We start from the raw sequence: 26593 nt of genomic DNA, 5'->3' as shown, positions 1-26593 counted from the left end.
ATAGTTTAGCAAAACGGGTGTGAGAGCAGTAGATGTAATTTGATGTAGTTTACAATCCAAGTTACCTGCTGCAGTGTATCTCTGAGTTCTGTGCTCGGCTCTTTTCCTCACCAGTTGCTCTGTGTATCATACAATGCGTCCGTATGACAGATGGAGACCCATTCATAACTAGTGTAGAGGCCTGCTCGCTGTCCCACCACAGATGGAGACCCATTCATAACTAGTGTAGAGGCCTGCTCGCTGTCCCACCACAGATGGAGACCCATTCATAACTAGTGTAGAGGCCTGCTCGCTGTCTCACCACAGAGGGAGCCCCATTCATAACTAGTGTAGAGGCCTGCTCGCTGTCCCACCACAGATGGAGACCCATTCATAACTAGTGTAGAGGCCTGCTCGCTGTCCCACCACAGATGGAGACCCATTCATAACTAGTGTAGAGGCCTGCTCGCTGTCCCACCACAGATGGAGACCCATTCATAACTAGTGTAGAGGCCTGCTCGCTGTCCCACCACAGATGGAGACCCATTCATAACTAGTGTAGAGGCCTGCTCGCTGTCCCACCACAGAGACCCATTCATAACTAGTGTAGAGGCCTGCTCGCTGTCCCACCACAGAGACCCATTCATAACTAGTGTAGAGGCCTGCTCGCTGTCCCACCACAGAGGGAGCCCCATTCATAACTAGTGTAGAGGCCTGCTCGCTGTCCCACCACAGATGGAGACCCATTCATAACTAGTGTAGAGGCCTGCTCGCTGTCCCACCACAGAGGGAGCCCCATTCATAACTAGTGTAGAGGCCTGCTCGCTGTCCCACCACAGAGGGAGCCCCATTCATAACTAGTGTAGAGGCCTGCTCGCTGTCCCACCACAGAGACCCATTCATAACTAGTGTAGAGGCCTGCTCGCTGTCCCACCACAGAGGGAGCCCCATTCATAACTAGTGTAGAGGCCTGCTCGCTGTCCCACCACAGATGGAGACCCATTCATAACTAGTGTAGAGGCCTGCTCGCTGTCCCACCACAGAGACCCATTCATAACTAGTGTAGAGGCCTGCTCGCTGTCCCACCACAGATGGAGACCCATATCTGCAAAAGCCGACCATTTGATCCCATGGAATTATTTGTAATTTATTTCTCAGTATAGGCACACGTTTTTTTTTGTTGTTGCTCGGGAATCGTGAGACGTAGCGTTATGTCCTCGTGAATCGCGTTCCCCGACCATGTAGAGAGAACAACAAAAAGAGTCGCTGCATATGGGCATCTCAGCCCTCACAGCAAACGTTCATCTATTTGGAGACCGTAAGTTGCCTTTTCCCAAGTTTTCAACCATTCCGGAAAATTCTGATCAACCCTCTTTTTCAGCTTTGGATCCAATTGGTTAGGATATGTTATGACAACCTGCAAAATAATGTGAAATTAATAGACCAATAGAGTATTATAATGAAAATACAGAAGGCAGGAATACTATAGTACAAGTATATGCATGTGGTTTTGGGAGGAAGAGGGGGGGGGGTTGTAGTTGGCTAGGTGATGCCTTCCCTGTAGCTCAGTTGGTAGAGCATGGTGTTTGCAACGCCAGGGTTGTGGGTTCGATTCCCACGGGGGGCCAGTACAAAAAAATAACAAATGAATGAAATGTATGCATTCACTACTGTAAGTCGCTCTGGATAAGAGCGTCTGCTAAATGACTAAAATGTAAAATCTATTTGGAGACCATGAGCTGGGGAATGTTTGATTCGTTCAGTCCGTTTCCTCTTGATGGCTAGCAATAGCAATACATCGTTTTAGCAGCGTCCTCTGATTAAAAAGGTACTGACGTGAGTTTCTGTGTCTCTGCCTCCACACAGATTTCACCATATCAATTGCGATCGGTAATATTAGCGTCTGCTGCAGTGTGTGGTTTCATAGCTTTTCCCATGATCTAACAGCTCTCCGCTGAATTTGGTCTTTTTTAGATTTTAATAATTTTCATTTAGATTAAGGTTAACCACATTACAATGATTTAGAGATACGAAGATTATATACATGTAGTGCATTCCTAAAGTATTCAGACCCATTGACATTTTCCAAATTTTCTTACATTACAGCCTTATTCTAAAATGGATTAAATTGTTTTACCCCACATCAATCTACACATAATACCCCATAATGACATCACAATACCCCATAATGACATCACAATACCCCATAATGACATCACAATACCCCATAATGACGAAGCAAAAACAGGTTTTTGAGCGCTCAGGACTTCAAGGATCTCTCTGTACTTTTCTCCGTTCATCTTTCACTCGATCCTGACTAGTCTTCCAGTCCCTGCCGCTGAAAAACATCCCCACAGCATGATGCTGCCACCACCATGCTTCACCGTAGGGATGGTGCCAGGTTTCCTCCAGATGTGACGCTTGGCATTCAGAGAATATTATGGACAATCATGTTGTAGAAACATCTCAAGGATGATCAATGGAAACATGATGCACCTGAGCTCAATTTCGAGTCTCATAGCAAAGGGTCTGAATACTTATGTAAATAAGGTATTTCTGTAATTAAAAAAAAACAACAAATTAGCAAAAATGTCTAAACCTGTTTTTGCTTTGTCATTATTGGATATTGTGTGTAGATGAGGGTAAACAATAATGTAATCCATTTTAGACTAAGGCTGTAACGTAACAAAATGTGGGAAAAGGGGATGGGTTCTGAATACTTTCTGTATGCTCTGTATGTGTGTGCTTTTTCCCAGGATTTTGGAAACTCCCACGACCCCATTTTCATATCAGGTGACCCCCACATGGGGTTTGCGACCCCTATTTTGGGAACCGCTGGTCTTAACCCTCTCTCTCTCTCTCTCTCTCTCTCCAGACCACCTCTGCTCGCTGTCTGTCGGTGAACGAAGTGTTTATCTTCTGTGGCTGTGCAGATGGTACCGTCCGACTCTTCAGCCCCCAGAACCTTCATTACATTACCACCCTGCACCGGCCACACTGCCTGGGAGTGGACATCACACAGGGCCTTCAGCCAGGGTAAACTATTGTCTGATTGGTCATTTGGTTGCAGGACATTACATGCATGATGTTGGTTTGTTTGTTTTTGTAATGCGTCACGCAGAAAGAGGGACCGACGGAGGTTAACAGAGATGCTCAAGTGACACGCGTTATAGATGAAACACAGACAGGAAGAGATATTAGTCCCTAGTTATACTCCTCATTACAGATCAGACAGGAAGAGACATGTGTCCCTAGTTATACTCATTACAGATGAAACACAGACAGGAGTTGACGATCGGGTGAATCAGGAAACTGAAGCTCTGAGCTCTTGAGTCAGTCGTATGAACAGTGGATGCTTCAGTACCTGGAGCCCGTTAAGAATGAAAGCACTGCACGGTCAATCCAACGTCTGCATTGACCGTGAAGAATTTACGGCCGTACGACCTCTGCAGAAGTCCGGGCATTCATACTTCTCGCACTTCGCAGAGCAGCGCAGGGAAGTTATGAAGTAAGTTGTCAAGGAAGTTAGTTTTTTAAATTTTTTATACAGGACCTCCCGCCCTCCACCTACCATCAACCAATCATGTAAATGCGGAGCTATACGGAGCCCTTGGCGTTGTTAAAACGTTTGCGAGTCTCACAGCGATGGGGTACAGAGCTCAGTTTGACATCTGCATGCGTTCCGAGGCTCCAAAATTGCGTGACACCTTCCATACGGATTCTCCGACCCACGTTTTCGGATCAGGCATACATTGGCTCTTAGAACAACAGTCGCGGTGTCTGGACACCAGAGAAGCATGACGATATCGGTCTGCTTTTTAGATCGGATTAGAATAATGTATTATTTTTTTTCTTCTCCTGACTCCTCACAGGCATCTGTTTGTTGCCGACCCCAAGGCAGAATACCCAGACACCCTAGCCTTGACCTTTGACCCTGTAACCCGTCACCTGACCTGTGTATACAACGACCACAGCGTGTATGTCTGGGACGTCCGTGACATCAAGAATGTCGGGAAGGTCTACTCTGCTCTCTACCACAGCGGCTGTGTCTGGAGTCTAGAGGTGTGTGTGTGTGTGTGTGTGTGTGTGCTGACTTTGTTGTTGAGACTCAGGAATTTCTCAGCTTCAATACAGGTATTTTCTGTATCATATGGATGGAGACAATTGTAGCCTCGCTACTGTATATAGCCTCTCTACTGTATATAGCCTCTCTACTGTATATAGCCTCTCTACTGTATATAGCCTCTCTACTGTATATAGCCTCTCTACTGTATATAGCCTCTACTGTATATAGCCTCTCTACTGTATATAGCCTCTCTACTATATATAGCTTCTCTACTGTATATAGCTTCGCTACTGTATATATCCTCTCTACTGTATATAGCCTCGCTACTGTATATAGCCTCGCTACTGTATATAGCCTCGCTACTGTATATAGCCTCGTTACTGTATATAGCCTCGTTACTGTATATAGCCTAACTACTGTATATAGCCTCGTTATTGTATATAGCCTCGCTACTGTATGTAGCCCCGCTACTGTATGTAGCCCCTCTACTGTATATAGCCCCTCTACTGTATATAGCCCCTCTACTGTATATAGCCCCTCTACTGTATATAGCCCCTCTACTGTATGTAGCCCCGCTACTGTATGTAGCCCCTCTACTGTATGTAGCCCCTCTACTGTATATAGCCCCTCTACTGTATATAGCCTCGCTACTGTATATAGCCTCGCTACTGTATATAGCCTCGCTACTGTATATAGCCTCGTTACTGTATATAGCCTCGTTACTGTATATAGCCTAACTACTGTATATAGCCTCGTTATTGTATGTAGCCTCGCTACTGTATGTAGCCCCGCTACTGTATGTAGCCCCTCTACTGTATATAGCCCCTCTACTGTATGTAGCCCCTCTACTGTATGTAGCCCCTCTACTGTATGTAGCCCCGCTACTGTATGTAGCCCCGCTACTGTATGTAGCCCCGCTACTGTATGTAGCCCCTCTACTGTATGTAGCCCCTCTACTGTATGTAGCCCCTCTACTGTATGTAGCCCCTCTACTGTATATAGCCCCTCTACTGTATATAGCCCCGCTACTGTATGTAGCCCCTCTACTGTATGTAGCCCCGCTACTGTATGTAGCCCCTCTACTGTATGTAGCCCCTCTACTGTATGTAGCCCCGCTACTGTATGTAGCCCCGCTACTGTATGTAGCCCCTCTACTGTATGTAGCCCCGCTACTGTATGTAGCCTCTCTACTGTATGTAGCCTCTCTACTGTATGTAGCCTCTCTACTGTATGTAGCCCCGCTACTGTATGTAGCCCCGCTACTGTATGTAGCCTCTCTACTGTATGTAGCCCCTCTACTGTATGTAGCCCCGCTACTGTATATAACCTGTCTTTTTACTGTTGTTTTATTTCTTTACCTATTGTTCACCTAATACCTTTTTTTGCACTATTGGTTAGAGCCTGTAAGTAAGCATTTCACTGTAAGGTCCTGTTGTATTCGGCATTTCACTGTAAGGTCCTGTTGTATTCGGCGCACGTGACAAATAAACTTTGATTTGATTTGGAATTGTGCTATGCTTCTGCCCATTTACAAAAGTTACAAAATGCAAGGCTACTTCCTGGAAAATGGCGCATCACTTTCCTAGCATATCTATCTATCTATCTATCTATCACTGTTTAATTTATTTTTTAATTTAGACATACCCTGACATGGATCTGTCCCGTTCCTGTCTGCCCCCTGGGTCTTTCCTCACCTGCTCTTCAGACAACACCATCCGGCTGTGGCACAGCGACCCGGGTCTGGTGCAGGGAAACGGCTGCCTGCGTAACCTCTACAGCCACGTGAGTCTCACTGCAACCCGGCCAGGATCTCTGTCCAACCTGCCAACGTTGTGGCTTTGTTCATTCAGTGTCTTGGTTTACGAATGACTACCCACACTTACTGGTTTTGTCTGTCCGTCTGTCCGTCTGTCTGTCTGTGTGCTGGTTCAGGATCTGTTGAGGATTGTGTACGTGGGGGAAGACACCCAGCATCTTCAGACGGAGGGGGAGAGAGGAGAGGGAGGCGGAATGGACGCGAAGTCAGGGATCAGAGTCCTGGGCATCAGTCCTGATGGACAACATTTGGCAGCAGGAGACCGCAACGGAAACGTACAGTAAGCATGCACGGACGCGCACACGCACGCACACACACACACACACAGTCAACATGAGCACTGAGATATCATGTGTTCTGCTGTCCAGTATATTCGGTCTACAGTTCATGGATCAGCTGCAGAAGATTGAAGCCCACGATTCTGAGGTGCTGTGTCTGGAGTTCTCCCCTGCAGAGACGGGTGAGTTCTGACCCGACGGGGGTCTGGGGGCGGGTTCTGACCCGACGGGGGTCTGGGGGCGGGTTCTGACCCGACGGGGGGGCGGGTTCTGACCCGACGCCAACGCCATTTCCCCCGTAATTGATTTTACAAACACAAAGATCCTGCATGTCGTAGTAACAAACTATCTGCATTTATACAATTGTACCGACATTTCCTGTTTCCATCACAGCTGTCATTAATTTGTGTTTTGTATATACGGTATGACGGTGGATGGAAATGTGGTTTGTGTTTTTACGGTGAATGCGTTTTGAGTTTCAGGTCTTCACCTGCTGGCGTCGGCCAGTCGAGATCGTCTGATCCACATCTTCAACATGGAGAAGAACTACAGTCTGGAGCAAACTGTCTATGACCACTCTGCCTCCATCACTGCTATCAAGTTCACTGGTACACACACACCCGAACACACGGAGAGAACACACACACACACACACACACACACACACGGAGAACACACACACACTATGAGAAGGAGACGAAACCCGATCAGACAACATGTACTATGGTGGGGAGGCTGGGGAAGAGACATTTAACTAGGGATTTGTGTCGGCCCATTTCCTGTGTGTTGTAGGTGTCAGCCCAGAGGTCCTCATGGTGAGCTGTGGTGCTGATAAGAGTATCTACTTCCGCACTGCTGAACAGGTGAACCTCTATTTACCCTCGACCCTCTCTATATAATATATACCCTCTCTATTTACCCTCGACCCTCTCTATATAATATATACCCTCTCTATTTACCCTCGACCCTCTCTATATAATATTTACCCTCTACCTTCTCTATATAATATATACCTTCTCTATATAATATTTACCCTCTCTATATAATATTTACCCTCTACCTTCTCTATATAATATATACCTTCTCTATATAATATTTACCCTCTCTATATAATATTTACCCTCTACCCTCTCTATATAATATTTACCCTCTCTATATAATATTTACCCTCTACCTTCTCTATATAATATATACCCTCTCTATTTACCCTCGACCCTCTCTATTTACCCTCTTCATATACTGTAAATTCCGGACTATAAGCCGCAACTTTTTTCCCAGCTTTGAACCTCGCGGCTTAAACAATGACGCGGCTAATATATGGATTTTTCCCGCTTTCAATTTTTTTTCAAAAAAAAAACACATTCTGTGACGTGCTCAGTTTTTTGGCGGCATGAAGCTTTCATTAGACCAATAAAATTGCCGAACGGGTTACGGTCAAACAACTTTTTTGTTTACTGTTTAGATTAAATCGGGCGCTCTCAAACTTCCCATCATTCTGATTATGGTTGTCATTTTGTCATCCTCATCATGGCAAAGACACGGAGAAATGCATATGATGCAGCTTTCAAGTTGAAGGCGATTGTTCTGGCTGTTGGAAAAGGAAATAGAGCTGCTGCACGGGAGCTTGGTCTTAATGAGTCGATGATAAGACGTTGGAAACAGCAGCGTGAGGAATTGACTCAGTGCAAAAAGACAACTAAAGCTTACTGCTAATTTTTTTTTTGTTGGTACAAGCCGTGTTTCGTTAAAGCCTATTTATTTTTGTTACAAGCCGTGTTTCGTTAAAGCCTGTGTAAAGTTAATTTGTTTCAATGTACCGGTAGGCACCTGCGGCTTATAGACATGTGCGGCTTATTTATGTTCAAAATAAAAATAAAAAAATTCAGTGGGTGCGGCTTAATAGTCCGGTAATTACGGTAATATATACCCTCTGTTTTTACCCTCTACCCTCTCTATATAATATATAGTCTGAATGGTCATATACCCCTCTCTCTATATATATATATATATATATATATATATATATAATATACCCCTCTCTATATATAATATATAGTCTCAATGGTCATATACCCCTCTCTATATATATATAATATACCCCTCTCTATATATAATATATAGTCTCAATGGTCATATACCCCTCTCTATATATATATATAATATACCCCTCTCTATATATAATATATAGTCTCAATGGTGATATACGCCTCTCTATATATATAATATACCCCTCTCTATATAATATATAGTCTGAATGGTCATATACCCCTCTCTATATATATAATATACCCCTCTCTATATATAATATAGTCTGAATGGTCATATACCCCTCTCTATATATATATAATATACCCCTCTCTATATATAATATATAGTCTGAATGGTGATATACCCCTCTCTCTATATATAATATACCCCTCTCTATATATAATATAGTCTGAATGGTGATATACCCCTCTCTATATATATAATATACCCCTCTCTATATATAATATAGTCTGAATGGTCATATACCCCTCTCTATATATATATAATATACCCCTCTCTCTATATAATATATAGTCTGAATGGTGATATACCCCTCTCTATATATATAATATACCCCTCTCTATATATAATATAGTCTGAATGGTCATATACCCCTCTCTAAAAATAATATAGTCTGAATGGTCATATACCCCTCTCTCTATATATAATATATAGTCTGAATGGTGATATACCCCTCTCTCTATATATAATATACCCCTCTCTATATATAATATATAGTCTGAATGGTGATATACCCCTCTCTATATATATAATATACCCCTCTCTATATATAATATATAGTCTGAATGGTGATATACCCCTCTCTATATATATAATATACCCCTCTCTATATAATATATAGTCTGAATGGTCATATACCCCTCTCTATATATATAATATACCCCTCTCTATATAATATATAGTCTGAATGGTGATATACCCCTCTCTCTATATATATAATATACCCCTCTCTCTATATAATATATAGTCTGAATGGTCATATACCCCTCTCTATATATATATATATATATATATATATATAATATACCCCTCTCTATATATAATATATAGTCTGAATGGTCAAATTTAAAATGTATAAAAATGCATTCAAGTTTGAATAGCAGCATTAACCCACCTGTCTCCCTCCCTCCCTCCCTCTCTGTCTCCCTCCCTCCCTCCCTCCCTGTCTCCCTCCCTCCCTCCCTCCCTGTCTCCCTCCCTCCCTCCCTCCCTCTCTGTCTCCCTCCCTCTCTGTCTCCCTCCAGTCTTCGGAGGGGCTGAACTTTGCCCGTAGTCACCACGTAGTAGAGAAGACCACTCTGTATGATATGGACCTGGACGCTACTCACACACACACCGCCATCGCCTGCCAGGACAGGAATATCAGGTACACACACACACACACACACACACCGCCATCGCCTGCCAGGACAGGAATATCAGGTACTCACACACACACACACACACACACCGCCATCGCCTGCCAGGACAGGAATATCAGGTACTCACACACACACACCGCCATCGCCTGCCAGGACAGGAATATCAGGTACACACACACACCGCCATCGCCTGCCAGGACAGGAATATCAGGTACTCACACACACACACCGCCATCGCCTGCCAGGACAGGAATATCAGGTACTCACACACACACACCGCCATCGCCTGCCAGGACAGGAATATCAGGTACTCACACACACACACACCGCCATCGCCTGCCAGGACAGGAATATCAGGTACTCACACACACACACACCGCCATCGCCTGCCAGGACAGGAATATCAGGTACTCACACACACACCGCCATCGCCTGCCAGGACAGGAATATCAGGTACTCACACACACACACACACCGCCATCGCCTGCCAGGACAGGAATATCAGGTACTCACACACACACACCGCCATCGCCTGCCAGGACAGGAATATCAGGTACACACACACACACCGCCATCGCCTGCCAGGACAGGAATATCAGGTACTCACACACACACACACACCGCCATCGCCTGCCAGGACAGGAATATCAGGTACTCACACACACACACCGCCATCGCCTGCCAGGACAGGAATATCAGGTACTCACACACACACACCGCCATCGCCTGCCAGGACAGGAATATCAGGTACACACACACACACACCGCCATCGCCTGCCAGGACAGGAATATCCGGTACTCACACACACACACCGCCATCGCCTGCCAGGACAGGAATATCAGGTACTCACACACACACACCGCCATCGCCTGCCAGGACAGGAATATCAGGTACACACACACACACCGCCATCGCCTGCCAGGACAGGAATATCAGGTACTCACACACACACCGCCATCGCCTGCCAGGACAGGAATATCAGGTACACACACACACACACCGCCATCGCCTGCCAGGACAGGAATATCAGGTACACACACACACACACACACACACCGCCATCGCCTGCTAGGACAGGAGTCCTTGTAGGGTAGAGGCCTGGGCTGTAGGTCTCTGAGTCCTTGTAGGGTAGAGGCCCGGGCTGTAGGTCTCTGAGTCCTTGTAGGGTAGAGGCCCGGGCTGTAGGTCTCTGAGTCCTTGTAGGGTAGAGGCCCGGGCTGTAGGTCTCTGAGTCCTTGTAGGGTAGAGGCCCGGGCTGTAGGTCTCTGAGTCCTTGTAGGGTAGAGGCCCGGGCTGTAGGTCTCTGAGTCCTTGTAGGGTAGAGGCCCGGGCTGTAGGTCTCTGAGTCCTTGTAGGGTAGAGGCCCGGGCTATAGGGTAGAGGCCCGGGCTATAGGGTAGAGGCCCGGGCTATAGGGTAGAGGCCCGGGCTATAGGGTAGAGGCCCGGGCTATAGGGTAGAGGCCCGGGCTGTAGGGTAGAGGCCCGGGGGTAGAGGCCCGGGGGTAGAGGCCCGGGGGTAGAGGCCTGGGCTGTAGGTTATATCAGATATGTTCCTTTTGCACAGGATAAACACATTTCATGTAACTCTACTACACTTTGACTGGAGACATTAGCAGAATATTTTCATACAATAAATTGCAGGGTAACCTACTCTGCTGACACTGACAAACAACCAATAAAAACAATGTTGTCCATATAGTGGACCAATGAGAAGGAGAGACACTATGACGTTGTCCATATAATAGACCAATGAGAAGGAGAGACACTGATGTTGTCCATATAGTGGACCAATGAGAAGGAGCGACACTATGACGTTGTCCATATAATAGACCAATGAGAAGGGGAGACACGATGATGTTGTCCATATAGTGGACCAATGAGAAGGAGAGACACTATGACGTTGTCCATATAATAGACCAATGAGAAGGAGAGACACTAAAATAACATGACGTCCATCTCAAGTGGAGGAGGAAATTATTGTCCAAAAACAAACTTAAGTGTCACAACAATAGTGAATAGGGTCAGTACCACTCACTGGGGATAGGCCTGATGCTCTCTGCTCGAGCCAATAAGATAGGCTATAGGCCTGATGCTCTCTGCTCGAGCCAATAAGACAGGCTATATAGGCCTGACGCTCGAGCCAATAAGACATGCTATAGGCCTGACGCTCGAGCCAATAAGACAGGCTATAGGCCTGACGCTCGAGCCAATAAGACAGGCTATAGGCCTGACGCTCGAGCCAATAAGACAGGCTATAGGCCTGATGCTCTGCTGGTACCATTAAGACAGACTATAGGCCTAAATGTTAGTTAGGCTCAATTAAATAGGAACATTTTGATAACGAAAAGACATTTTAGTCTTTTCATTGTCTTGTCTTTTTTTACAGCAATAGCTATTTTGCTTTCCAAACCTTTTTTTTCCTCTCTCCGGGATTTAATTTACAAATACTGTGATATGCCTGGCTGGGTCTCTACTGTTCACTCACAGCTCAACAATCATCTAATTGGTATTTTCCGCGCGTGCTGTCCAATAGTACTCTGCCTTTCCTTCTGACTGTAGGACCAGGTTCCAAATATACTGTAGGCAATGCGATTTAAAACAGTCCACATCTTATTTAAAGCTCGGGGAAGCTAATGATCCTTTGTTGCCAAATCGTGGTTTTATTAGCCTATTCTGAGTGATTTTTTTGTATTTATTTCTGTATAGACATGATGAGGGTATATAATAAAATGTCCTTCCCCTAGCGTTATGGACGCACCGCCTATGTCAATCTACTATCTACCATAGTAGAAAAGTGTACCTATTCGATTTGCTCAGCTTGTCGATTTTAAAGAAATAGCCCAAACAGACTCTGGGACAGTTTTGGGACGATAGGTACCAAATTCATACAACCAGTAGGCTTAGGGGGGAAAGAAGGTGTTCAGCAGTGATTCTGATGCAACCAATCAGAACATTTAGCTTAAAATGTTAATGAACTATTGTTTCTTAACGTTAGTGCAGTAATGCGCACAAATCAGTCGGCTACCAGACAATGAAAGAAAGTTAAAAGCCAGTAGAACGTGAGAGAAATAGACTACTGGTTTCAATGGCGTATAGAAGTCTGTATAAAACAATAGGTTACTGGTTTCAATGGCATATGGAAGTCTTTATAAAACAATAGGTTACTGGTTTCAATGGCGTATAGAAGTCTGTATAAAACAATAGGTTACTGGTTTCAATGGCATATGGAAGTCTTTATAAAATAATTGTCTCCATGGATATGGTTGGATTTTGTCTAGGCTATTTTGAAGCAAGGTAAAACATGTCTCATAATATGTAGTGAAACATTCAGGTTTCAAACAATATTAAGTAGCTCTATGTTTTGAAACTGCCTCCAGCTCATAGCAATGTGATGTGTGACGCGCTGATGAAGACTGCCTTCTGTTGGCTATGCATTTGAATGATGAATGGGAAGAGCACTTCAATTACCAATAAAATATAAAACGCCATAACTTATTTCCGTAAGTATTCAGACCCTTCTCTATGAGACTCCAAATTGAGCTCAGGTGCATCCTGTTTCCATTAATCATCCTTGAGATGTTTCTACAACTTGGAGTCCACCTATGGTAAATTCAAATGATTGGACATGATTTGGAAAGGCACACACCTGTCTATATAAGGTCCCACAGTTGACAGTGCATGTCAGAGCAAAAACCAAGCCATGAGGTCGAAGGAATTGTCCGTAGAGCTCAGAGACAGGATTGTGTCGAGGCACAGATCTGGGGAAGGGTACCAACAAATGTCTTCAGCGTTTAAGGTGCCCAAGAACAAAGTGACCTCCATCTTTCTTAAATGGAAGAAGTTTGGAACGACCAAGACTCTTCCTAGAGCTGGTCGCCCAGCCAAACGGAGCAATCGGAGGAGAAGGGCTTTAGTCAGGGAGGTGACCAAGAACCCCATGGTCAAAGGCACATGACAGCTCGCTTGGAGTTTGCCAAAAGGACAATGACCCTAAGCACACAGCCAAGACAATGCATGAGTGGCTTCGGGACAAGTCCCTGAATGTCCTTGAGTGGCCCAGCCAGAGCCCGGACTTGAACCCGATCTAACATCTCTGGAGAGACTTGAAAATAGCTGTGCAGCGACGTTCCCCATCCAACCTGACAGAGCTTGAGAGGATCTGCAAAGAACAATGGAAGGAACTCCCCAAATACAGGTGTTGCCAAGCTTGTAGCGTCATACCCAAGAAGACTCAAGGCTGTAATCGCTGCCAAAGGTGCTTCAACAAAGTACTGAGTAAAGGGTCTGAATACTTATGTAAATTAGCAAAAAACATTAACTGTTTTTGCTTTGTCATTATGGGGTATTGTGTGTAGATTGATGGGGGGGGGGCAATTTAATCTATTTTAGAACAAGGCTGTAACGTAACAAAATGTGGAAAAAGTCAAGGGGTCTGAATACTTTCTGAATGCACTGTGAAAGTGGGGCGGCAGCGTAGCCTAGTGGTTAGAGTGTTGGACCGAAAGGTTGCAAGATAGAATCCCCAAGCTGACAAGGTACAAATCTGTCGTTCTGCCCCTGAACAAGGCAGTTAACCCACTGTTCCTAGGCCGTCATTGTAAATAAGAATTTGTTCTTAACTGACTTTAAATAAAGGTAAAATAAAAAAGACTAAAATAAAAACACCAGAAAATCAGCTCCAAGTGATTTTTAAATTTTGGGAATCTGTTCCAAAGTATTCCCATGTTTAATAGAGAAATATACACACGTACCAAACATTAGGAACACCTTCCTAACATTGTGTTTATACCCCCCCCCCCCCCCCCCCCCCCTTGCCATCAGAACAGCCTCAATTCGTCAGGGATGCTGGCGCATGATGACTCCAACAGTTGTCTATTTGACTGGATGTCCTTTGGGTGGTGGACCTTTTTTCTTTGACAGACATGGGGAAACTGTTGAGCATGGAAAAACCCAGCAGCGTTGTAGTTCTTGAAACAAACCGGTGCGCCTGGCACCTACTACCATACCCCGTTCAAATGCACTTCAATCTTTTGTCGTGCCTATTCACTCCCTGATTGGCACACATACACAATCCATGTTTGCTCTCTCAAAGCTTAAAAATTCTTCTTTAACCCGTCTCCTCCCCTTCTTCTACACTGATTTGAAGTGGATTTAACAGGTGACATCAATAAGGGATCAAATCTTTCACCTGGTCAGTCTGTCATGGAAAGAGCAGGTGTTCTGAATAGGTGTTTTTGTACACTCTGTATGTGATCGAATACATATGTCAGTAAGGTTTAAATTGATTGTTTTAGTCATGTTATATCTGTTGGAGCTTCTCGCGATCAAACTAGCCCCCTGACCATCTGCTCAAGAAAACAATCAGTCCACAGCTGAATCTAGTTGATGACCTCTGGTCTAATGCCTTCGTGTGCCTGACCCCTGTGCGGTGTGTGCCTGACCCCGACCCCTGTGTAGACTGTACCTAACCGTGACCCCTGACCCCTCTGCGGAGTGTGCCTGACCCCTGTGCGGAGTGTGCCTGACCCCTGTGCGGAGTGTGCCTGACCCCTGTGCGGAGTGTGCCTGACCCCTGTGCGGAGTGTGCCTGACCCCTGTGCGGAGTGTGCCAGACCCCTGTGCGGAGTGTGCCTGACCCCTGTGCGGAGTGTGCCTGACCCCTGTGCGGAGTGTGCCTGACCCCTGTGTAGTGTACCTAACCGTGACCCCTGACCCCTGTGTAGACTGTACCTAACCGTGACCCCTGACCCCTGTGTAGACTGTACCTAACCGTGACCCCTGTGTAGTGTACCTAACCGTGACCCCTGACCCCTGTGTAGACTGTACCTAACCGTGACCCCTGACCCCTGTGTAGACTGTACCTAACCCTGACCCCTGTGTAGTGTGCCTGACCCCTGTGTGTAGTGTACCTAACCGTGACCCCTGACCCCTGTGTAGAGTGTACAACGTGAAGAGTGGCAAGATGAAGAAGTGTTTCAAAGGTTCTACAAGTGACGACGGAACCCTGCTGAAGGTGAGAGGAGACATCGCTATTTGACTAATGGGACGACCTGTCTAATTAGCTTTCTACTGTAGGTCAATGTTTCTTATTCCATGGTTTGTTGTCATTGTGTGCCACTAGGTTCAGATGGACCCCGCTGGGATCTACCTAGCAACAAGCTGCTCTGATAAGAGCATCTGTATCTTTGACTATGAGTCAGGAGAGTGTGTGGCCACCTTGTTCGGTCACTCAGGTACCTCTACTCTTCCTCCCGTCTCTTTGCTCCCTCTGCCTCCCGTCTCTTTGCTCACTCTGCCTCCCGTCTCTTTGCTCCCTCTTCCTCCCGTCTCTGCTCCTCTTCCTCCCGTCTCTGCTCCTCTTCCTCCCGTCTCTGCTCCTCTTCCTCCCGTCTCTTTGCTCACTCTGCCTCCCGTCTCTTTGCTCACTCTGCCTCCCGTCTCTTTGCTCCCTCTGCCTCCCGTCTCTTTGCTCACTCTGCCTCCCGTCTCTTTGCTCCCTCTTCCTCCCGTCTCTGCTCCTCTTCCTCCCGTCTCTGCTCCTCTTCCTCCCGTCTCTGCTCCTCTTCCTCCCGTCTCTTTGCTCACTCTGCCTCCCGTCTCTTTGCTCACTCTGCCTCCCGTCTCTTTGCTCCCTCTGCCTCCCGTCTCTTTGCTCCCTCTGACTGTGCCCTGTCTCCTCCTCTTCTCCATAGAGATTGTAACTGGTATGAGGTTCAGCCAGGACTGCAGACACCTCATCACCATATCTGGAGACAGGTAAACATGCTCCTTAGCCAAACGATATATATTTTAAGCAGTGGGCTTGTTTCCAGATCCAGTCAGTTTGAGATGTTTTTGTCTGTGTCTAGCTGTGTGTTCCTGTGGAGGCTGGACTCCCAGATGACTAACTGTATGAGGAAGAGACTAGCTGAGAGGAAACGGACAGCCGGATTGACGGCGACTGCCAAAGCTCCGACCAAGGAGCAACTTATCAGGTATCTACACTGAACTAAAATATAGTCGAAGTCAGGAAGTTTACATACACTTTAGGTTGGAGTCAGTAAAACTAGTTTTTCAACCGCTACACATTTCTTGTTAACAAACTATAGTTTTGTCAAGTCGGTGAGGACATCTACTTTGTGCATGACACAAGTCATTTTTCCCAATAATTGTTTACAGACAGATTATTTCACTTATAATTTACTGTGTCACAATTCCAGTGGGTCAGAAGTTGACTGTGCCTAAGTTGACTGTGCCTTTAAACAGTTTGGAAAATTCCAGAAAATGATGTCATGGCTTTAGAAGCTTCTGATAGGCTAATTGACATCATTTGAGTCAATTGGAGGTGTACCTGTGGCTGTATTTCAAGGCCTACCTTCAAATTTAGTGCCTCTTTGCTTGATATCATGGGAAAATCAAAAGAAATCAGCCAAGACCTCAGAAAAAAAAATTGTAGACCTCTACAAGTTTGGTTCATCCTTGGGAGCAATTTCCAAACGCCTGAAGGTACCACCTTCATCTGTACAAACAATAGTATACAAGTATAAACACCATGGGACCACGCAGCCGTCATACCGCTCAGGAAGGAAACACGTTCTGTCTCCTAGAGATGAACATACTTTGGAGCGAAAAGAGCAAATCAATCCCAGAACAACAGCAAAGGACCTTGTGAAGATGCTGGAGGAAACAAGTACAAAAGTATCTATATCCACAGTAAAACGAGTCCTATATCGACATAACCTGAAAGGCTGCTCAGCAAGGAAGAAGCCACTGCTCCAAAACCGCCATTAAAAAAGCCAGACTACGGTTTGCAACTGCACATGGGGACAAAGATCGTACTTTTTGGAGAAATGTCCTCTGGTCTGATGAAACAAAAATAGTTTGGCCATAATGACCATCGTTATGTTTGGAGGGAAAAGGGGGAGGCTTGCAAGCCGAAGAACACCATCCCAAACGTGAAACACGGGTGTGGCAGCATCATGTTGTGGGGGTGCTTTGCTGCAGGAGGGACTGGTGCACTTCACAAAATAGATGGCATCATGAGGCAGGAAAAGCTTGGTTGCAATGGGTCTTCCAAATGGACAATGACCCCAAGCATACTTCCAAAGTTGTGGCAAAATGGCTTTAGGACAACAAAGTCAAGGTATTAGAGTGGCCATCACAAAGCCCTGACCTTAGTCCTATAGAAAATTTGTGGGCAGAACTGAAAAAGCGTGTGCGAGCAAGGAGGCCCACAAACCTGAGTCAGTTACACCAGCTCAGGAGGAATGGGTCAAAATTCACCCAACTTATTGTGGGAAGCTTGTGGAAGGCTACCTGAAACGTTTGACCCAAATTAAACAATTTAAAGGCAATGCTACCAAATACTAATTGAGTGGATGTAAACTTCTGACCCTCTGGGAATGTGATGAAAGAAATAAAAGCTGAAATAAATAATTCTCTCCTATTATTCTGACATTTCACATTCTTAAAATAAAGAAGTGATCCTAACTGACCTAAGACAGGGAATTTTTACTGGCATTAAATGTCAGGAATTGTGAAAAACTGAGTTTAAATGTATTTGGCTAAGGTGTATGTTAACTTCTGACTTCAACTGTGTAAACTCAACATGTAAAGTGTTGGTCTCTATGTTTCATGAGCTGAAATAAAAGATCCCAGAAATATACCATACGCACAAAAAGCTTATTTCTCTCAAATGTGCGTACATTTGTTTATATCCCTGTTAGTGAATATTTTACTTTTGCAAAGATAATCCACCTGACAGGTGTGGCATATCAAGAAGCTGATTAAACAGCATGGTCATTACACAGGTGCACCTTGTGCTGGGGACAATAAAGGCTACTCTAAAATGTGCAGTTTTGTCACGCATCACAATTCCAAAGATGTCTCATGTTTTGAGGGAGCGTGCAATTGACATGCTCACTGCAGGAATGTCCACCAGAGATGTAGCCAGATAAATTAACATTAAATTATCTACCTTAAGCCTCTTCCAACGTCGTTTTTTGAGAATTTGTCCGTTTCTTCCAACTGGCCTCACAACCGCAGACCACACATGTGGGGTAGCGATTTTTCTGATGTCAACGTTGTGAACAGAGTGCCCCATGGTGGAGGTGGGGTTATTGTATGGGCAGGCATAAGCGCGCAACTCAATATTGTTCTTGTTATTTTTAATGTTTTGTCACACTAACCTTTCACTAGGGGACAGGAGCATTTCCTAGATGGTTCACTAGGGGACAGGAGCATTTCCTAGACCGTTGACTAGGGGACAGGAGTATTTCCCAGACGGTTCACTAGGGGACCAGGAGCATTTCCCAGATGGTTCACTAGGGGACCAGGAGCATTTCCCAGACGGTTCACTAGGATCGGAAGAACTCCTGGCCCTAGTGTTGACTTATACTTGGACAGCCCATTCAGTCTGTTAATTCCCTCTAGCTATTACTTCAGACCAGAGCTGAGAACTAATGCTGACGTGTTCCTTTCTATGGCCTTGTCTGATTCAATCGGTCATCGTCAGGTCTAGTGAAGGCACTGCTCTGTTTAGAAATCAAATCACGTTTTATGAGTGACATGCGCCGAATACAACAGGTGTAGACCTTAACAGTGAAATGCTTACTTACTAGCACTTAACCAACAATGGAGTTAAGAAAATACCCCCCCCCCCCCCCCCCAAAATGAGAAGAATAACAAATAATTGAAGAACAGCAGTAAATAACAGCAGCGAGGCTATATACAGGGTATTATGGTATAGAGTCAATGTGGAGGCTATATACAGGGTGTTACGGTACAGAGTCAATGTGGAGGCTATATACAGGGTGTTACGGTACAGAGTCAATGTGGAGGCTATATACAGGGTGTTACGGTACAGAGTCAATGTGGAGGCTATATACAGGGTGTTATGGTACAGAGTCAATGTGGAGGCTATATACAGGGTATTACGGTACAGAGTCAATGTGGAGGCTATATACAGGGTATTACGGTACAGAGTCAATGTGGAGGCTATATACAGGGTGTTACGGTACAGAGTTAATGTGGAGGCTATATACAGGGGGTACCGGTACAGAGTCAATGTGGAGGCTATATACAGGGTGTTACGGTACAGAGTCAATGTGGAGGCTATATACAGGGTATTACGGTACAGAGTCAATGTGGAGGCTATATACAGGGTGTTACGGTACAGAGTCAATGTGGAGGCTATATACAGGGTGTTACGGTACAGAGTCAATGTGGAGGCTATATACAGGGTGTTACGGTACAGAGTCAATGTGGAGGCTATATACAGGGTATTACGGTACAGAGTCAATGTGGAGGCTATATACAGGGGGTACCGGTACAGAGTCAAGGTGCGGGGGCACCAGTCTCGAGGTAATATGTACATGTAGGTAAAGTTATTAAAGTGACCATGCATAGATAATAACAGAGAGAACACTAAGGTGTCTCTGTGTGAAGGTGTCTCTGTGTGAAGGTGTCTCTGTGTGAAGGTGTCTCTGTGTGAAGGTGTCTCTGTGTGAAGGTGTCTGTTTCTCTTTGTCCAGGAGAGAGACCTTCATCACTGTGCCCTTAAGCCAACTTCCCCAGGCAGGAGAGGAAGAGGAGGAAGATGATCAAAGGACTCCTGCTAGATGTGACATCACTCATGGTGAGACCACTCGTATTAACTCAGAGATTACGATTCGCCATGCCACAAGCTCAGAGAAAGGGAAATTGTTGGAATTTGCAACAGACTTTGGCTTCATCGATGTTTTAACATCAATGTCTCTCCTCCAGACTTCCTTGCTCTAGACCCCATGGTTCCACAGACCAACGGCAAACTGCCCATGTGGGCCAGGAAACTGGTGAGTCTTACGGAACCATATAGTCTATATCAGGGCTGCCCAACTCCTGTCCTGGAGGGCCGACACACTTCTGGGTTTCATCCTCTCCTTCTAATCAGGGACTAATTCAATGAACTACCAGTAGAAACAAAAACTTGAAAAGTTTTCGGCCTTCCATGTCCGGAATTGAATAGCCCTGATGGACCAATGTCTCTGGGAATTGTCTTAATACTAGCCTGGATAAGATTAATACTAGCCTGGATAAGATTAATACTAGCCTGGGTAAGATTAATACTAGCCTGGGGGCGGCAGGTAGCCTGGCGGTTAGAGCGTTGGACTAGTAACCGAAAGGTTCCAAGATCGAATCCACGAGCTGACAAGGTAAAAATCTGTCGTTCTGCCCCTGAACAAGGCAGTTTAACCCACCGTTCCTAGGCCGTCATTGTAAATAAGAATTTACAATGGCTTACCTAGTTAAATACAGGTAAAATAAAAATTAAGACACAGAATGTAAACTGTTAGAACTAAGCACCAGCTGGTGCCTTCAGAAGGTTTTCTCACCCCTTCACCCCCCCCACATTTTGTTGTTACAGCCTGGTTTTTTTATTATTAACTTTCAACAGCAAAAATGTCACTGGCCTTCACGCAATACCCCATAATGTCAGTGGAATTCTATTTTTCAAAAATGTGTACAAATTTAATTTAAAAAAATGAAAAGTTGAAATATCTTGAGTCGATAAGTATTCAACACCTTTGTTATGGCAAGCCTAAATTAATTTCAGGAGTAAAGATTTGCTTAACAAGTCACATGATAAATTGCATGTACTCTGTGTGCAATAGTGTTTAACATGATTTTTGAATGACTACCTCACCACACAGTCCAGCAGTGAATTTCAACCACAAAGACCAGGGAGGTTTTCCAATACCTTGAAAGAAGGGCACCTATTGGTAGATGGGTAAGAATAAAAAAAAAAAAAAAGCACATTGAATATCCCTTTGAGCAATGTGAAGTTATAAATTACACTTTGGATGGCGCATCAATACACCCAGTCACTACAAAGATACAGGCGTCCTTCCTAACTCAGTTGCCGGAGAGAAAGGAAACTGCTCAGGGATTTCACCATGAGGCCAATGTTGACTATAAAACAGAGTTTAATGGCTGTGAAAGGAGAAAACTGATGATCGATCAACAGCATTGTAGTTACTCCACAATACGAACCTAATTGACAGAGTGAAAAGGAAGCCTGTACAAAGTAAAACTGCAAATAATGCTTTCCACCAGACACTGGGAGATGAATTCACCTTTCAGCAGAACAATAACCTAAAACACAAGGCCAAATCTACACTGGAGTTGCTTACCAAGAAGACAGTGAATGTTCCTGAGTGTGGCCGAGTTACAGTTTTGACTTGGCGAACAAAAATATAAACGCAACGTGTAAAATGTTGGTCCCATGTTTCATCAGCTAAAATTTTAAAAAATCCCAGAAATGTTCCATACGTACAAAAAGCAGGGGGGTGCTGAGAAGTATTTCTTTGTTTTAATACAGCCCCTATGTGGGGGGGGGGGGGACTCATTCTGATTGGTTGGGCCTGGCTGCTAATTTGGTGGGCCTATGCCCACCCATGGATGCACCCCTGCCCAGTCATGTGAAATCCATAGATGAGGACAAGGTCCTAATTTATTTATTTGAATGAACTTTAATTTTAAAAAAAATATTTTTAAATTGTTGCATTTACATTTTTGTTCAGTATAAAGCTGCATGAAAATCTATGGCATAACTTTAAAATGGTTGTCTAGCAATTTGACAGAGCTTGAAGAATTTAGAAAAAAAAAAAAAATTGACAATTGTACAATCAAGGTGTTCAATGCTCTTTAGCCACGTTCACATTGGCAGTTTGAACTGTCTCCAATCCTATTGATTTGCATATCAATCCTTTTTCCTGCAGTCTGAACAGCCAAAAAAGCACATGGAATCTGATAATTCAAGCCACATTTCAAACCACCTTTGTAGGTGTCAGAATCTGTGACTTGTCTGATCGGTCAAATCTGATTTTATTTTCCCTCAAGTGTGTTTTTAATTTTTTTAAAGACTGTTATTCGGCACAACTTGTTGCTTGCGAGCTACTCTATTGACAGGAACACGTGATATGTTAGCTAACTAGCTTGTTAATTGTTTACAAAGAAATTAGTGAGTGAGTGTGTGTCAGAAAGCTTAAGCGCTAGCTAGCAAAGTGACTGTTGTTGCTAGCCGAAAAGGACTCGTTACGACAGTTGGGTCGTCTTATCCTTTTGAGGCTTTAAAAGTGTTTTTGCACTATGATTTAGAACGTTCAAAACTGAAGACGTGTCCATGGCAGGCATTGTTGTCACCTTGTTACATAAGGACAAGCACCACCACCAATCAGCCTACACCGCTGCACACATACCCGTTGTTACTATAACAACTAGTCTTGTTAGTAAATGACTGCTGTCTGAACGCACACATCCGATTTGGTCACATGTAACTTGCTGTTTGGACAGTCAATATTGCAAAAATATTCCAAATTTTGTCTGCGGTGTGAACGAGGCTTTATAGACTTACCCAGAAAGACTCACAGCTGTAATCGCTGCCAAAGGTGATTCAAACATCTATTGACTCAGGGGTTTGAATACCTATGTAACTTAGCTTTCTGCTGTATGTTAAGTAGAGGGGTATGAATACCTTCTGAAGGCACTTAGCTGTATGTTAAAGTGTTGTGACTCAGTCTTGTGGCAGTTCCCTCACTCTGATGGTCGGATGTTTCCTCTCTGGCTATGTTGGAATTGTGCCCTTTAACAGAGCCTTTTTTGTGATGGTCTCGCTGTTATGTCAGGGTCCTGCAGCAGGCACCACTGTTCTCCCCGCCGAGCTCCAGCCACCACACCTCCAGCCGCGCGGGCGCTGGGCAGAGCATCTCAACCCCCTGGCTATCCGCTCTGTCCTGGAGACACACAGCCTGCAGCGCCCTCTCTCCCCCACCCCCCGCAGAGCAGAGGGACCAGGAGAGGAGGAGGAGGAAGATGAGGAGGAGGAAGAAGATCCATACTTCCACCCTCAGAGCTTGGACAGCCTGCTTGGAGAGGAGGAGGAAGAGGAGGAAGATGTGGTGGTGGAGGAGGAGGAAGATGTGGTGGAGGACGACGAAGACCAGGTCTGTTTTAAAGAGATACTTCACTCAAAAATCGTATTTTTGTATTAAAAAAGAATTGCTCAAACGTGGTATGTCGATGGTTCCATATTGTCACTCAGTCCAGACAAACAACACATTGACATATTTGTTATTGTTTTAGGGTTCTGGGTCTCTTCAGAGGCCTGGGTTCCTGGCCCTACCGGACAGTGACGACATGTTTGGTCCAGGCCTCAGTAGTTACATTCTTTACCCGGCTAACAGCACCACACTGTCCACTGGAGGAGGAGAGGGGTGAGTCAGAGTGGATCTGTGTGGTTGGACATCTAGTTACTGGTTCTCTCAAAATGAGTTGGATGTGGGGACGCTTTGTGTATGAGGTTATAGTTGTGTGTGTGTGTACAGCTCTGGAAAATATTAAGAGACCACTGCAAAATTATCAGTTTCTCTGATTTTACTTTATATAGGTATGTGTTTAGGTAATATTAACATTTTTGTTTTATTCTATAAACTACTGACAACATTTCTCCCAAATTCTAAACAAACATTTTGTCATTTAGAGTAGAGGTTGAGCGGCATGGCCGATTTTAATTAGGGCCGATTTTAAATTTTTCATAACAATCGGTAATCTCCATTTTCGGACACCGATTATGGCCGATTACATTGCACTCCACGAGGAGACTGCGTGGCAGGCTGACTACATGTTACGCGAGTGCAGCAAGGAGCCAAGGTAAGTTGCTAGCTAGCATTAAACTTATCTTATAAAAAAACAATCAATCTTCACATAATCACTAGTTAACTACACATGGTTGATGATATTACTAGTTTAACTAGCTTGTCCTGCGTTACATATAATCAATGCGGTGCTTGTTAATTTATCATTGAATCACAGCCTACTTCAACTTCGCCAAACAAGTGAGGATTTAACAAGCGCATTCGCGCAAAAAAATCACTGTCGTTGCACCAATGTACCTAACCATAAACATCAATGCCTTTCTGTCACGAGAATTTTCAATCCCAATGATAATAACTAACAATCAATACGCTTTGACTAATCCCCAAGGTTTGTAAGACACTGGGTTAATAATAATTAGGCGAAGACTCAGCTTATGCAAAAGGTTTGTACAGTTTATTCACGAGAACGTTCTGAAGTCCATTATACAAAGACATTCATTTTATAATTACGCACATACCTCCACACAAACAGTAGATATCCTACGCACATACATACACACGAACAGTAGGTGAGTTGTATCCCTCCCCAGAGTTCTCACCACTGTTTATCCCAGCGCTGTTCTATTCCCCCGAGATTAGAGGAACCTTGAGGGTCACTCCCTGTCCTCTAATAAGTTTCTCAAAGCTCTCGCTAGGTCGGGTCAAACACAGTCTAATTGTTCTCGATATTTTCTTAGGCCCACACACATTTCTCTTCCTCCCGGGTCTCTACTAAACCTCATGGGACTTACGTTTAGTACTTTAATTATTCATTATACATGCTACATAAATTACTAATTACTACTTGGTTACGTTTCAGGGTGGGATTCTTTAATCATTACCGTTAAACATATTATTCCCTTATCACTTTCTTAAAATCAATACACAAGTATATATTTTTAAACCTGAATATTTAGTTAATATTGCCTGCTAACATGAATTTCTTTTAACTAGGGAAATTGTCACTTCTCTTGCGTTCTGTGCAAGCAGAGTCGGGGTATATGCAGCAGTTTGGGCCGCCTGGCTCATTGTGAACTGTTTGAAGACCATTTCTTCCTAACGAAGACTGTAATTAATTTGCCAGAATTTTATGTAATTATGACATAACATTGAAGGTTGTACACTGTAACAGCAATATTTAGACTTAGGGATGCCACCCGTTAGATAAAATACGGAACGGTTTTGAATTTCACTGAAAGAATAAACGTTTTGTTTTCAAAATGATAGTTTCCGGATTTGACCATATTAATGACCAAAGGCTCGTATTTCTGTGTGTTTATTATATTATAATTAAGTCTATGATTTGATATTTGATAGAGCAGTCTGACTGAGCGGTGGTAGGCAGCAGCAGGCTTGTAAGCATTCATTCAAACAGCACTTTCCTGCGTTTGCCAGCAGCTCCTCGCTGTGCTTCAAGCATTGCGCTCTTTGACTTCAAGCCTATCAACTCCCGAGATTAGGATGCCAATACTAAAGTGCCTATTAGAACATCCAATAGTCAAAGGTATATGAAATACAAATGGTATAGAGAGAAATAGTCCTATAATAACTACAACCTAAAACTTCTTAACTGGGAATATTGAAGACTCATGTTAAAAGCAACCACCAGCTTTCATATGTTCTCATGTTCTGAGCAAGGAACTTAAACGTTAGCTTTTTTACATGGCACATATTGCACTTTTACTTTCTTCTCCAACACTTTGTTTTTGCATTATTTAAACCAAATTGAACATGTTTCATTATTTATTTCAGATTAAATTGATTTTATTAAATTAAAATAAGTGTTCATTCAGTATTGTTGTAATTGTCATTATTATATATATATATATATATATATATATATTAAATAAATTAATCGGTATCTGCTATTTTTGTTCGTCCAATAATTGGTATCGGCGTTGAAAAAGCATAATCGGTTGACCTCTAATTTGGAGCATTTACTTGCAGAAAATGACAACTGGTCATAAATAACAAAAGAGGTGAGGTGTTGTCAGACCTCGAATAATGAAAGGAAAATAAGTTCATTATTAAACACCAAAATACTAATGTTCTAACTTAAGAAGCGTTCAGAAATCAATATCTGGTCTAATAACCCTGATTTTCAATCACAGCTTTCATGCGTCTTGGCATGTCCTCCACCAGTCTTTCACATTGATGTCGGATGACTTTATGACACTCCTGGCTTTGTTTGATGGCTTGTGACCATCCATCTTCCTCTTGATCACATTCCAGAGGTTTTCAATGGGGTTCAGGTCTGGAGATTGGGCTAAGCCATGACAGGGTCTTGATCTGGTGGCCCTCCAGCTACAATGGGGTTCAGGTCTGGAGATTGGGCCGGCCATGACAGGGTCTTGATCTGGTGGTCCTCCATCCACACCTTGATTGACCTG

The 26593-nt window shown here is 44.1% G+C and overlaps 1 protein-coding gene across 2 annotated transcripts in view; it reads left to right on the top strand.

Annotated features, from left to right (window-relative positions):
* wdr62 (WD repeat domain 62) overlaps positions 1-26593 on the top strand; it is a 53554-nt gene that overhangs the window by 13823 nt on the left and 13138 nt on the right. For both annotated transcript variants that reach the window (XM_029773887.1, XM_029773888.1), the window contains exons 8-23: positions 2855-3015; positions 3852-4041; positions 5684-5827; positions 5978-6141; positions 6230-6321; positions 6622-6747; positions 6932-7002; positions 9433-9554; positions 15490-15565; positions 15674-15785; positions 16245-16308; positions 16401-16526; positions 20064-20167; positions 20296-20363; positions 23196-23513; positions 23653-23783. In XM_029773887.1, the coding sequence (XP_029629747.1) occupies positions 2855-3015; positions 3852-4041; positions 5684-5827; positions 5978-6141; positions 6230-6321; positions 6622-6747; positions 6932-7002; positions 9433-9554; positions 15490-15565; positions 15674-15785; positions 16245-16308; positions 16401-16526; positions 20064-20167; positions 20296-20363; positions 23196-23513; positions 23653-23783 (2069 nt within the window). The remainder of the gene's footprint in view (positions 1-2854; positions 3016-3851; positions 4042-5683; positions 5828-5977; positions 6142-6229; positions 6322-6621; positions 6748-6931; positions 7003-9432; positions 9555-15489; positions 15566-15673; positions 15786-16244; positions 16309-16400; positions 16527-20063; positions 20168-20295; positions 20364-23195; positions 23514-23652; positions 23784-26593) is intronic.

The sequence above is a fragment of the Salmo trutta genome, chromosome 13, assembly GCF_901001165.1.
Source record: "Salmo trutta chromosome 13, fSalTru1.1, whole genome shotgun sequence".
NCBI lineage: Eukaryota > Metazoa > Chordata > Actinopteri > Salmoniformes > Salmonidae > Salmo > Salmo trutta.
This window is presented reverse-complemented; position numbering and strand designations above follow the sequence as displayed.